Source organism: Sminthopsis crassicaudata, chromosome 3 (genome assembly GCF_048593235.1).
Source record: "Sminthopsis crassicaudata isolate SCR6 chromosome 3, ASM4859323v1, whole genome shotgun sequence".
Classification (NCBI taxonomy): Eukaryota; Metazoa; Chordata; class Mammalia; order Dasyuromorphia; family Dasyuridae; genus Sminthopsis; species Sminthopsis crassicaudata.
In genome coordinates, this window is record NC_133619.1 from 592,688,686 (window position 1) to 592,701,462 (window position 12,777).

General features: G+C 38.1%; 1 protein-coding gene across 8 annotated transcripts in view; it reads left to right on the top strand.

The window, feature by feature from the left end:
• MACF1 (microtubule actin crosslinking factor 1) overlaps positions 1–12,777 on the top strand; it is a 255,446-nt gene that overhangs the window by 125,044 nt on the left and 117,625 nt on the right. For all 8 annotated transcript variants that reach the window (XM_074305230.1, XM_074305222.1, XM_074305225.1 and 5 more), the window contains 7 exons: positions 843–1,019; positions 1,263–1,386; positions 2,131–2,339; positions 2,826–3,143; positions 3,356–3,522; positions 6,692–6,848; positions 11,264–11,381. In XM_074305230.1, coding sequence (XP_074161331.1) covers positions 843–1,019; positions 1,263–1,386; positions 2,131–2,339; positions 2,826–3,143; positions 3,356–3,522; positions 6,692–6,848; positions 11,264–11,381 — 1,270 coding nt within the window. The remainder of the gene's footprint in view (positions 1–842; positions 1,020–1,262; positions 1,387–2,130; positions 2,340–2,825; positions 3,144–3,355; positions 3,523–6,691; positions 6,849–11,263; positions 11,382–12,777) is intronic.

The window sequence follows — 12,777 nt, forward strand, 5'->3', positions numbered from 1 at the left end:
GGCTGCTGGATTGAACTCTGAATTCACAGAGCTTTAGACATTAACTCCACACTGTGTTCTTCCCTAATAAATGCTACTTTGATTGATTAAACAACCATGTCCTGATTGCTTCCTACTTGTCAGGCACAAAGTACTGCAGGTCATTCAAAGAACAACAAGATAGAATACTTGTCCAAAAGAACTATGGGAAATGAGTGTGGACCACAATATAGCATTTCCACTTCTTCTGTTTTTGTCCGCTTGCATTTTTGTTTTCCTTCTCAGGTTATTTTTACTTTATTTCTAAATCCCATTTTTTCTTATGCAGCAAAATAACTGTATGGATATGTATACATATATTGCATTTAACATATACTTTAACATATTTAACATGTATTGATCTACCTGCCATCTGGGGGAGGGGGTGGGAGGAAGGAGGGGAAAAGTTGGAACGGAAGGTTTTGCAATTGTCAATGCTGAAAAATTACCTATGCATATATCTTGTTAATAAAAAGCTATTATAAAAAAGAATACTTATCATTAGAAAGTATATAGTCTGGTAAGGGAGATAAACTATGTAGAGATAAAGACAGTGAATAGTAAACTATGTCAAATGGTACTAAGGAAATGTGATACAAAGCAAGAAGAGATCATAATGAATTGGGAATGTGAAGGAAGGCACCATGATAAAAGGAAGCAATAGAACATTCCCTTTCAGGATTGGTTACTTTCTGACAAAGGTAAGGAATATCTGGGAGGAGAAAGCAATTTCAAGAAAATGGATGCTTCTGAAGCACTTGGAATGGTGGGGCAGCCCCGACCTAACCTCATGTACCTTGTTTTTCCCTCTCTTCTTGAAACAGTGCAGCAAATTAGGTTCTCATCTGAACATGCTTCTGGACCACTCTCAGCAGTTCCAGAACACTGCAAACAGCCTTCAGGCCTGGATACAGGAATGTGAGAGTAAGGTGAACCAGCTTCTCTCAGATCCTGTGGCCTCTGACCCCACCATCCTTCAGCAACAACTTGCAAACACAAAGGTAAAACAACTCAGCAACTAAGCCCAAGTTTTGATATCAGAATGGTCTTCTTTAAGATCTCTCACATCTCATGACCTAGAAATGTCTAGAAAAGGGAAACTGGAAAAGGGAGGCATTGGACAAGATCAGAATGCCAGGAGCTTCCTTCTGGATGCTTAGCAAGAACCTAGTTTAATTTAGAGGTCCTAGAAGAAGCCACAATCACTAACCTCCTTGATCTTCATTTTGCTCTTGGACAAACAGCAGTTACAAGGAGATCTGGCAGAGCATCAAGTACCTGTAGAAAAGCTCCAGAAAGCAGCAGGGGCCCTCCTGGAGATGGAGGGTGAACCAGCTCCTGATCCCCGGCACATCCAAGATACTACAGGTACAGAGCCAAACCATTTGATACTGAGAGGACAGGGGTTAGAAGCCTAAAGGGAAGAACATCCCCAAGAATGCAGGTGAGGGAAATGAGGGAAGCCTTACTTAACATCATCAGAACCCAGATCTTATAACTGGGATTTTGGGAATAAGACTAAGCATATTTGACCCCAACCAAACTTTTGTGGGGTCAAGATAGAAGGCACCTTGGATATTATCTTGTCTAGCACCTTCATTTATAGAGAAGCTTCCTCAGCACCTTCACAAGGTTACACAGATAGTCCTGGCACCTCCAAATTCAAATATTTGTTCTGCCTGGGAGTGGAATGATGCCCAATTAAAGTTGTCAGTTGGTCCAAGAGGCACATTGTCATAGGAGGATTAAAACTTCTTTCTCATAAGATGCTGATCCTTGATTCAGATATGTTTATTGGACCAGAAAAAACACTACATAGAAAATCTGCAGGAGAAGCAGCTCAGATTTTAAGGGAGGCTTCACTGATGTTCTTTCAGGTTTTTTAGGGGAGAATAAGTGCTTTTTTTTTTTTGATTCTTAGGTCATTAGAAGTTCAAAGGAGAGCATTAGGCTTTGTCTTTTTGGGTTTTTTTTTGATGCTTTATCAAGTTGATTTTACAAATTTTATTTTGAGGAGCGGGTAATTCCTGCAAGTGGAACTCCCTCAAATGACCTTTGGGGGTGAGCAATTATTTACCTTGAAAAACACTCTGTTCTCTTTGAATCTTACAGATTCCATCTTGGGCCATTTTCAGAGCCTTTCTGGGAGGCTGGAAGAGCGTGCTGATTTATTACAGAAGGCAATTGCTCAGTCACAAAGTGTCCAGGAGGGCCTGGAGAACCTGCTGCAGTCCATCCGTGAAATAGAGAAGAGCCTACAGGGAGAGGAGGTGTCCTCATTAACCTCAGCAGCCATCCAAGAAGCTTTGGCTATCAATATGGTGAGAGAGACACGTGGGCAGAAAGATGTGAACAATGCCAAAATAAATAATGACATCCTATAGATGATTTTGAGGTGTTAGGATCTAATTAATCCTCAAATAGAGTTAAAAGAAACTGACCGAATATTATATATAACATATATGTCACTTGTATTTATATAGCACCCACTATATGCCAGATACTGTGCTGAGAACCTTATAAAACTCTCATTTGATTCTCATAGTTGCCCTGGAAGATAGGTGCTATTGTTATCTCTATTTTACATTTCAGGAAACTAAAGGTTAAGTCATTTCTCTCTCTCACTCATACACACACACACACACAGAGATTTGCAAATTGGTATGGCATGGCGTTAGGAAGAGAAAGAGGAGGGTTGGACAGGAAATGGGAAATCCAGCGTGCTGTGAAGGCTGAGGTTGGTGGGCAGAGTTTGTCAGCTCTCCTAAGGTGAGTGGATCTTAGAGCCAATATGTTTTTAATGGCAGAAACTCAAGCAGGACATTGCTCGGCAGAAGAGCAGCTTGGAAGCTACTCGTGACATGGTGACCCGATTCATGGAGACAGCTGATGGTGCCACAGCCACGGGACTTCAAGGCAAGCTGGCAGACGTAAGCGAGCGCTTCAGCCAGCTGTGTCAGCAGCAGCAGGAGAAAGAAAGCTCCCTGAAGAAGTTGCTGCCCCAGGTGGAGATGTTTGAGGACCTCTCAGAGAAACTCCAGCTGTTCTTGGACAGTCGAGCTCGAATGCTGGCTTCTGGGAATCAGCCTGACAGAGATATTGCTCAGTTCTCCCAACAGATTCAGGTGAGAATAACTTTGTGATGAGTGATATAAGGGATTTGTGCAAGGGAGATGGGAACCATGACATAGCTGATTAAAGAGCATGGAATTAACTGCCTACTTATTTGATTCAGAGATTGGCCCTGCCAGTTTGACTCTTTCCCTAGTACCTCTCTTTTTTAGATTGGAATTTCAGCAGGGAAAACCTGCAAAATTATGGTTATTTACTTTGTCAGGAACTGAATTTGGAAATGGGAGAGCAGCAAGAGAATATGGATACCCTTGAGCATTTGGTTACTGATCTAAGCTGCTATGGTTTTGCTCTGGATGCTTCCCAGCACAAGGAGAGGGTAGAGAAGCTAAAGAAGGAATTCACAGGGCTACAAAAGTCAATTCAAGAAAGGTAAGTTGTCTCTTTCCTGGCAGCATTTCCCTGTATGTGTTCATCATTGTGGGTGGATGACTCTCAGACTTTCAGATTCCAGTTCACGTCCTCACCACCATCTGTCTAAGCTGTTTCAGTAGCCTCTTAATTCTTCTCCTTGGCTGTAGAATTTCTCTCTAAACCATAGTCCATATCACTGCCAAAGTAAAGACCTAAAGCTACATTTGACTGTCAGGTGGTTGTTCAGGAAGTTCTGAATCGCCTCTACAAACAAACAAATATGCCTCTTACAGTCTGGCTCCAGTCTTTTCCAGATATTTATTATATTCTCACACTGTGATCCACCCATGCTAGCCTGTATGCTGTACCTATGAGAAATGGCACTTCTCACCCACACCCCCCTCAGGGCCTGACATGGACTCTCTCCTCACCTCTTCCTTGTAAATTCCCTAGTTTCCTTCTAGGAAGGCTCAGCTTGATTTTTCTTGTGCAGCATGACAAATATGGAAATATATTTAGAAGAATTACATGTTTAATCTACACTGGATTACTTGCTATCTGGGGCAGGCAAGGGGAAAGAAGGGTGCACAATATGGAACACAAAGTTTGCAAGAGTTAATGTTGAAAACTATCTTTGCATGCAATCATTATCATAAAAATAAACAAATTCCTCCAGAGGAAAGAAAAAAAAAAAGAAACTTCAGCTCAAGTATCATCTCCTATTTGAGACTGTTATCTGGTTCTCCTAGCTGGTATCTCTTGTGTATAATGAGTATCCATGTTTCTTTCATTAGATTATAAGCTTCTCAAGGACAGGGAGTGAGTATATCTTTTTTGTTTGTATTCCCAGGACACCTAGACCAGTGCTTGGTATGGTAAATGCACACTGATTGACTGAATCCCTTCTCTTTCTCCTTCTCTTAGAATTCACTGCTTCCTAAATGGAGTGGCTCAGATGCCACCTTCTCAAGGAGGCCTTTCCTGAGTTGTGTAGTTCACTTGTTAGCACTCTGTCCTCTGCCTAGACCAAAGTCCTTCATCTTCCCTTGCTTGTTGTTTCTCCCCATTAACCAGTGACCTGAAAGGCAGGGGCTTGTCTTTTTACTCCTGATTCCTAATATAAGTAATCACTTACTACATGTTAATTGAATGAATAAGAATATTATTGAATGAATAAGTGACCTGACTCCCTCTACATTTTTCCTCTGTTCCCCCACCTCTGCTAGACAAGGGAAAGCCAAGAACATAAATATTGAATCATTATAGGTTAGAAATTTCCTTCCCAAGCAGGCAGCCTGAACCTCTTCCTTTTTCAAAAGAATTTCTAATATAAAGGGTGATGCCTCTCAGTAATAGTGAAGAAAGAAAAGGTTCTTTCACTTGAAACTGAGACAGGTTTTTTTTGTGGCTGTCTCCATGCCTAAAATGCTCCCCTTCTTCAATTCTTCCTATTAGCTTCCCCTGGCTTCCTTTAAGCTCTGACCAAAATCCCACTTCTACAAGAAGCCTACCCTAATCTCTTTAAATTTTAGCGTCTTTTCCTCTCTTACTTCCTATTCCATATGTAGCTTATGTGGACCTATTTGTTTGCTTGTTTTCCCCCCCATTAGAGTGTTAGCTCCTTACGGGCTAGCACTGTTATTTTTGTAACCCTTTGCCTAGTGCCTACATAGTATATATCTCCTAAGTGTTTGTGGATTCTTTTTAAAAGAAGCAACATGGCTTATGTAATTAAAAGATCTGGCCTTGAAGCCTATTTTTGTTATTTACTATCTTTGTTACCCTGAACAGTTTCAATTTCCTTATCCATGAAAAGAGACAGTTCTATTAGATGGTCGCTAAGAGTCCTTCAAATTCTAAATTTTGTGATACTCTGGAACGGCTTAAGGATAATATGAGAGATTAGAATGGGATTTTTTTTTTTCAAAATTAGAGGAAATCCCATAAATTTGAGTAAGAGGTAGATGGACTGGCATTGGCTCCATCTATTTTGGTCTGGTTTAGGCAACATGCTTTGGAGGTAATTGATAAGAGATAAGAGATGAGTTTGAGCTGTTCCAAACTAAGATTTTTCAGAGAAAGGAAATACATGACAACTTTACAATTGAAAATGTAGACAAGAAGCTTCATTCATTCAGCAAACATTTATTAAGCTCTTACTATGAACAAAACATTATGCTTAATACTACTGCATATGACATACAAAGTTCAGAAAAGACACAGGCCATGTCTTTGTGGAGCTCACAATCTAGTGAGAACTTCTGAATGTAGTCTTGAATAGTTCATCTATTTCACGAAGCCTGAATTATCATAGGATAGGAGGAGTCATGAAGACAGATAAAACAAGGACAGGTTTCTTAAATAGGAGGGGGAAAAAATCAAAGGCCCAGAATCCCCTTGGTTTTCCTTCCATTAAGCAGAATGATTTAAAATTCTATGAACTAGTCTGGCTTCTCTGACTTTGCTTGAGAGTATTTGCTGATCATTAGTCCCAAGAATAATTTCTCTCTTCTCATGCTATTTTTTTTTTTTTTTAATTTCTGGCACATTCTTTACTACTAGAGGTTTCAGTTATCAAGGCATCAAAGGAAAATCCACTGCTGCATTTCTAAGTTATAGACTGAAAAGGGCCAAGCAGAACAGAGCTTAGCTCTTGAATATGGATTAGGCAGAATGCTTCTATTAGTGTGAAGGAAAGAACAGGGTCGCTTGCTTCTTTCAGTTCATTCATATTCTTCATTGGGGCCAGTGATGCTGTTTTAAGGAATATATATATAATGTTTTAGTTAAACTCTTCAACTAGAAAAACAGCTCAAATTATTACAACTTCAATTTCTATGACTTTTTAATGTTTACAAAGTACTTTTCTCTCGATACTCTGTCATGTATCCAATGTCTTACACATTGTAATGCTTTTTTTTTTTAAATTAAATCAGCAAATCATTTTGCAGCAGATATTGCAATTATTGATACTCCTATTTTATAGGTAAAGAAAATAAGGTTTAAGTGAGTTAAGTTATTATCCATGATTATTCATCTAGTAATTGCTGGATTTGAATATAGGTCTCTTGACTTAGGTCCAGTGCTCTTTGGGCTGCTGCACATCTGTTATTAGCATCAATGTGTACTCAGAATGTGCTCCATGCAGAACCTTGTCCCTTCTATAACAAAAATTTCTCTTTGGCAGAGAGAAAGATACATCATCCTGCCAGGAACAGTTGGATGAATTTCGGAAGCTGGTTCGAGCTCTGCAGAAATGGCTAAAGGAAAGCGAAGGAAATATGCCAGTGGTGGAGACCTCCATAAGCACCAGAGAGCTACAAAAGAAGATTGAGCACCTTGAGGTAGGTAGAGAAATAACTGGATTGTGCCTACATAGTGGTTTAAAGGTTTGTTAATTCGTGTATATATATATATACTTAATAAGTCTTTAATGAAAAGCTTATTGTTAGACCTGTTATTAAGCAGATAAAAGAAGGAAGGAGATACTGTGACCTTGAACCCTCAGGAAAAAACTTAGAATCAGGATGCCAGAAGGAGCCTAAGTCAAGTGTGATTGGCTGGGGATCATCTCATCTTTCATTTAATGGCTCAGGTGATAGGGAATTTATTGCCTCCTGAGAACAGCCTATTCCGTTGGCAGATAACTCTAGATTTTAGAACATTTTCTTGTTTTAACCCACAGTCTGTTTCATTTTAAGTTTAACCTTTTGATTCTAGTTTTGCAATTGGAAAGCAGATTAACCAATTCTCTTTGCTCTGTAGTAGGCATGTTAATTTATTCTCTTTGCTCTGTGATAACTTTTCAAATAAATATCTGAAGCAACAATGATGTCTTCCTTTAGAATCTTCTGCTCCAGGTTGAAATAGTCCCTATATCAGAACAGAATTCATTAGAATCATACTCTCCCTTCATCTGCTTACTTCTTTGAGAACAATGATATTATCAGTTTGGTTGCTTTCTCCATAGTTGCAGGTATCAGTTCATTTCATGCCTTGGATAGACAGTTTTGTTGATTACTATGGTCAGGGCAGCTAGTTGGTGCAGTGAATAGAGCACCAGCCCTGAAGTCGGGAGGACCTGAGTTCAAATCTGGCTTCAGACACTTAACACTTCCAAGTGTGTGTAACCGTGAGCAAGTCACTTAACCCCAATTGCCTCAACAAAAACAAGCAAATAATAATTACTATGGTTAAAATTTTATCACCTGATAAGTCACTCATTCTCAAGTAATAGACTTTTCTATATTTAGCTGATCTGGATCTTGGAAAACAGACACAGAGCTCAATATTAGGTCCATACTTGAAGCTTTCCAACTTGGTAAGACCTAGCAGAGTTTTACACTTCAGGATGATAGCTGCTTTTGTTGTGCTTTCAGTTAACTTTTTTTTTTTCCTTGCTTTCCATCTCTCCCCACTCCCATTAAATAAAAAGAAATAAAAAAATAACAAAACTCCTTGTAAAAAATTTGCAAAATCAAGCAAAATAAAATTCCCATATTGGTCCATGTCCAAAAATGTGTGTCTTATTGTACATCTTTTTTCACTTCTTTGGTGAGTAGTATTTATTATCATCAAGCCTCTGAAATCTCTGTCAATGACTGCATTGATTAGAGATATTAAGTCTTAAAAATTATTTTTACAATATTTTCATTGTAGATGTCATTTTTTTCCTACTGAATATTTTTCATACATGTGTTCCCTCTTTTCTCCAAAACCGTCTCCTTCATCATTTCTTATGCCATAAGCATTTTGTCGTATTCTTATACCATTGCTTGTTCAACTGTTATTCTCCAATTGATGGAGCACCTCTTTCCAATTTTTTGTCATTACAATAAAAGAGGTGCTGTAAATGTTTTTGTAAATGTGGCTATTCTTTTTCTGATCTCTTTGAGGTATAGGCCTATCATGATAGCTCTGTGTGAATCAATTTGCCTAGTTTAGTAATGTGGGGAGCAAGTTTCTAAATTGTTTTCTAAAATGGCTGGTCCAATTCACATTACTACCAACAATGTATTAATGTGCCTGTTTTTCTACAGCTCTTCTGACATTTGTTAATTTTCTTTTTATTAATTTTTCTTTTATTAATTTTGTTAATCTGATGAGTATAAGGTAGAATGTCAGAGTTGTTTTAATTTGCATTTCTCTAATTATTGGTGTTTGGAACAAATAAATGCAGAAAAGTTTATATGCATTGGTTCTGTGTATACAAAACCTTTTTTATTTATATAATCAAAATTTTCCATTTTCTGTAATCCTCTATATTCCTTGTTTTGCCATCAGTTTTTCTCTTATCCATAGATCTGAAAGGCAAGTTCCTATTAATTCTACATTCTGGAAACATGCAAATCTAATTCATTTTTTATATGACTCTTTTTATCTAAGCCATATATCCTTATGGAGCTTATCTTCTATGTAGTGCAAAGTTTTATCTAAATTTCTGTCAAAATGCTAGGAGAATCTATGTGAGGGAGAGTAAGAAATTGAGGATAACACTGAGATTATGAACCTGAGACACTGGAAGTATGATGTTTCCTTTGACAGAAATAAGAAAGCAGGTTAAGAAACAGAAATGAGTTCAGTTGCAGACATCCAGTTGGAAATGTCAAATTCTCCAATCTATAACAGACCCAAAGTCAGAGTCTTATAACATCTTCCTTTGAACTGACAGAGAAGCATTTTCAGCAGTTCGTTTAGACAGCTAAAATATGAAACTGGAGAATCAGGTAAGTATTCAGACCCAGAGAGGTATATTTGAGGCTAAAGATGACTGTTAACTCTGAGAGTAGCTATATTATCTGAGGGAAGATGTATATAGAAGTGCAAGCAGAAGGTCAACATATCTTCTTGGTTAGAAGGAAAAAGAACCAGGGATGAAGATAAAAGAGTCCAGAGAAAACCCTTCATTATGTACTATTATAAAAAAGCCAAAGAGAAGGAAGGGCATTTGAGCTAAGTGGCTCCTCTATCTTCTCAGAAGAGGAAGAGATTAGGTTATATGCTAAGAGAGACTTATGGACAGAAGAGGTCAGTAACAGCCACAAAGGGGAGTCTGTCAGGGAATCAACAAGAGGCAGATGAAAGGGTTGCCTGACAGAGTCAAAGGCCAAACTGAAGTCAAGACAACTGAATTTGTGGGGGCCAGAGCTGCATGTTCAGAAGTACCGGCACTTTTTAGCCTACAATCCAGAACTAAGACCATGGGCAGTAATGAAGATCCAAGAAAGAAATTTGGTGAAGCAGCTTCCATAAATTTGGTAGGGCAGCTTCCATAGAGCTCAAGGGGATGATATTCAGAACAGAATTTGGACTTCATCCCATCTTTTTTAAAGCCCTTCCAGAATTTCTGCTAGGCAGGAATAAATGGCTTTCTTCTCTACACTTTATCCCAAAACTAAGTTAGAATTCTAATCTCATTCCCCTTGATAGACTTCATTCCAGGTTCTAAATTGGGACCCTGAGATCCATAAACTTATTTTCTATGTATTTTTATAAGCATTTCAATGTGATTGTTTTTTTGGTAATTTTTTTTTTTATGAATTAAAAATATCCTGAGGAGGAATCTATTAGTTTTACTTAACTACCAAAAGAGTCTGTGATACAAATAAGTTTAATACCCCCTACTCTAGACTTTGTCTTTCACCTTTATAGCTAAAGTTACTACATCCTAGTATTTTTTTTTTTCAAAATCCCTTTTTCTTTTGGTCTTGGCTTTTTTATTCCCATACAAGGTACAGAGTCACTATCAGATTCATGCTGATCTCTCCACCCTCTGTGCATTTGATGCCGAGGCCTATTGATTTTACTTTCATAACATCTCTTCCCTACTGCCATCCTGTCATCCTCTGACATCACTATCACTCTAGTGCCAGCTCTCCTCTCTTCACACATGGACTATTGCAAAACTGCTGGTGGATTGAGACCTCTGCATTCTAGTCCATCCTCCATTCTGATGTCTATGATCTTTTAGCAAGTGCAGGTCAAGTGTTCAGTTATCTGCCTTTCTCTACTACCTTTCCAGTCTTCTTAGACTTTCACCCCCCATCACACACTCTTCTGAATACCAACACTTCATCTTCCCACTCAGGGATTTTTTTTTTTTTTTTTTTTAGCTATCTCCCATGTTTGGAATCCTTTCCCTCCTCAGTTCTATCTCCTGACTTCCTTGATGTCCTTCAAGTCTCAGTTAAGAGCTCACTTTCTTCTAGTCTGTACTGATCTCCCATAATTTGAATGCCTTCTCTCTGCTGATTATTTCCAAGTTATCCTGCATCTCTTGTTTGTACATAGTTGTGTACTAATTATCTCTTCATTACACTGTAATCTCTTTGGGAGCAGGAGCTACCTTTTGCTTTTTTTGTTTCTGTAGTGTGCTGAGGCATACTGCTTGGCACATAGTAGGTGTTTAATAAATGGTTATTGACTGACTGATTATACCTGCAAAATGCCTTCTCTTCATCTCTACTTGTTGAAATATTTCTACTCCCTTAAAGTTTATCTTATTCCTTTATCCATTCATTTGTAAGTGATTTCTCCACCTTTTAATTTCCTTAGAGATTTTGCCTGAACTTCTCCTTTATCCCTATCACATCCTTCTCTATCATTTCTCTATCATTACTTACTTGTGTATAATCTTACCAGCCATTAGCTCCTTGAAGTCAGGAATTATATAGATCTTCATCTTTATATCATCAAGCACAGGGTAAACACATACATAATGTTTTGGAAAATGTTTTGTTGAATTATGTTTTTTAAATAGGCTCTTTTGGATGACTGGACAAATAAGGGACCTCAGGTAGAAGAAATAAATCGCAAAGGCATGGCCTTAGAAAACCTGATTGTGGAGATTACAGCACCTGAAACACAATCCAAGACGGGTAAGAAACAATCCTGTGATGACTTGAAAAGGATAATAAATAAAATACTTCAAGTACATTATGACCTCTCTTAGGTATTGTGTTAACCCAAAGGTTAAGAAGAAAAGGTCCATCATGCTGCCTTTCCTGCACCTTATCTTCCCTTTTGCTCCTTTACAACTGGAAGATGACCACAACACTTTAATCAGAAGAAAGCAGCTTGGGAACCTTAAGACTTGCACTTCCCTTGTAGAAAGTGCTGACATCCACTTCAGTCTGGAAAATAACCTAGAGACACTAAGTTTGAGACTTTCTGTCTTGAGGGATCTGATTTTGGGAAAAGTTCAGTAAAGAATGAGTGTAGTTCATCCTTGATGTCTGATGAGACAAAATGCCACCGTCTCTTCACATTGCTTCATAGAGCCCAAGGAATGAGTCCCTAGCTCATGAGCTGCCTCTTGTGATCTGTTCCTCTGGCTCTGGCTAAAGGCATTTTCTCTCATCACCTGCTCAGAGTATTGTTGCTTTTAGCTCATGGCAGCAATGTTTCAAGAGAGTGGATGGTCCAGATGTAGAACAGGGACCCAAGAGATGCAGGTTCAAATCAGGTTCAAATCTTACCTGGCTCTGTGACCATGATCAAGTTATTTTACCTTTTTGATCCCCAGCTGCTTTGTTTATAAAATGACATAATACTTGGTACTTCCTCAGTCATTCATTTATTTTGAGAAAAGTGGTTTACGGACATATAAATAGCTCAGTGGATAGAGTACTGGTCCTGGAGTCAGGAGAATATGAGTTCAAATGTGGCCTCAGATATTTTCTAGCTGTGTGACCCTGGGCAAGTCACAACTCCAATTGTCTCTCAAAAACACAAGACTAATAATTGAGAGAGGTGCTTTGTAAATCTTAGAGTAATACAGAAGTATCTGTGAGATTTGGGTTTTTTCTTTAATGTTTAACACAGGTTTTCTAGATATTAGATTTGATGGATATAATCGATGTAATCATGTAATCCCTTACACTTGTATATAACCTTTCATATTTTTGTAATGTCTTTTGCATATAAACTCATTTGATCTTCACAGCAATTGTTAAAAAATTTAATGATAGTCCCATTTTTTACTTAAGTGAATTCTGAGACTCGGGATTAAGTATCTTCATTAAGAGCATACATTAAGTAAACTAACAGAACCATCAGTACAACTCAGGGTTCCTAAATTCTGTTTGTAGTGTTCTTTTTACAGAATTCTGATTTGGCTTCAGATTCAGAAATCTGTGAAATGCAGAAACCTATTTTGGATATAAATCCACGTAAAATTACGGTTCTAAGAACTGGCAAACCCTTCAAATTACTACTCTTCCAAATGCTCCTAAAGCTGAGTTCCTTGAAACATGAACTTAACAAGGTAAAGGA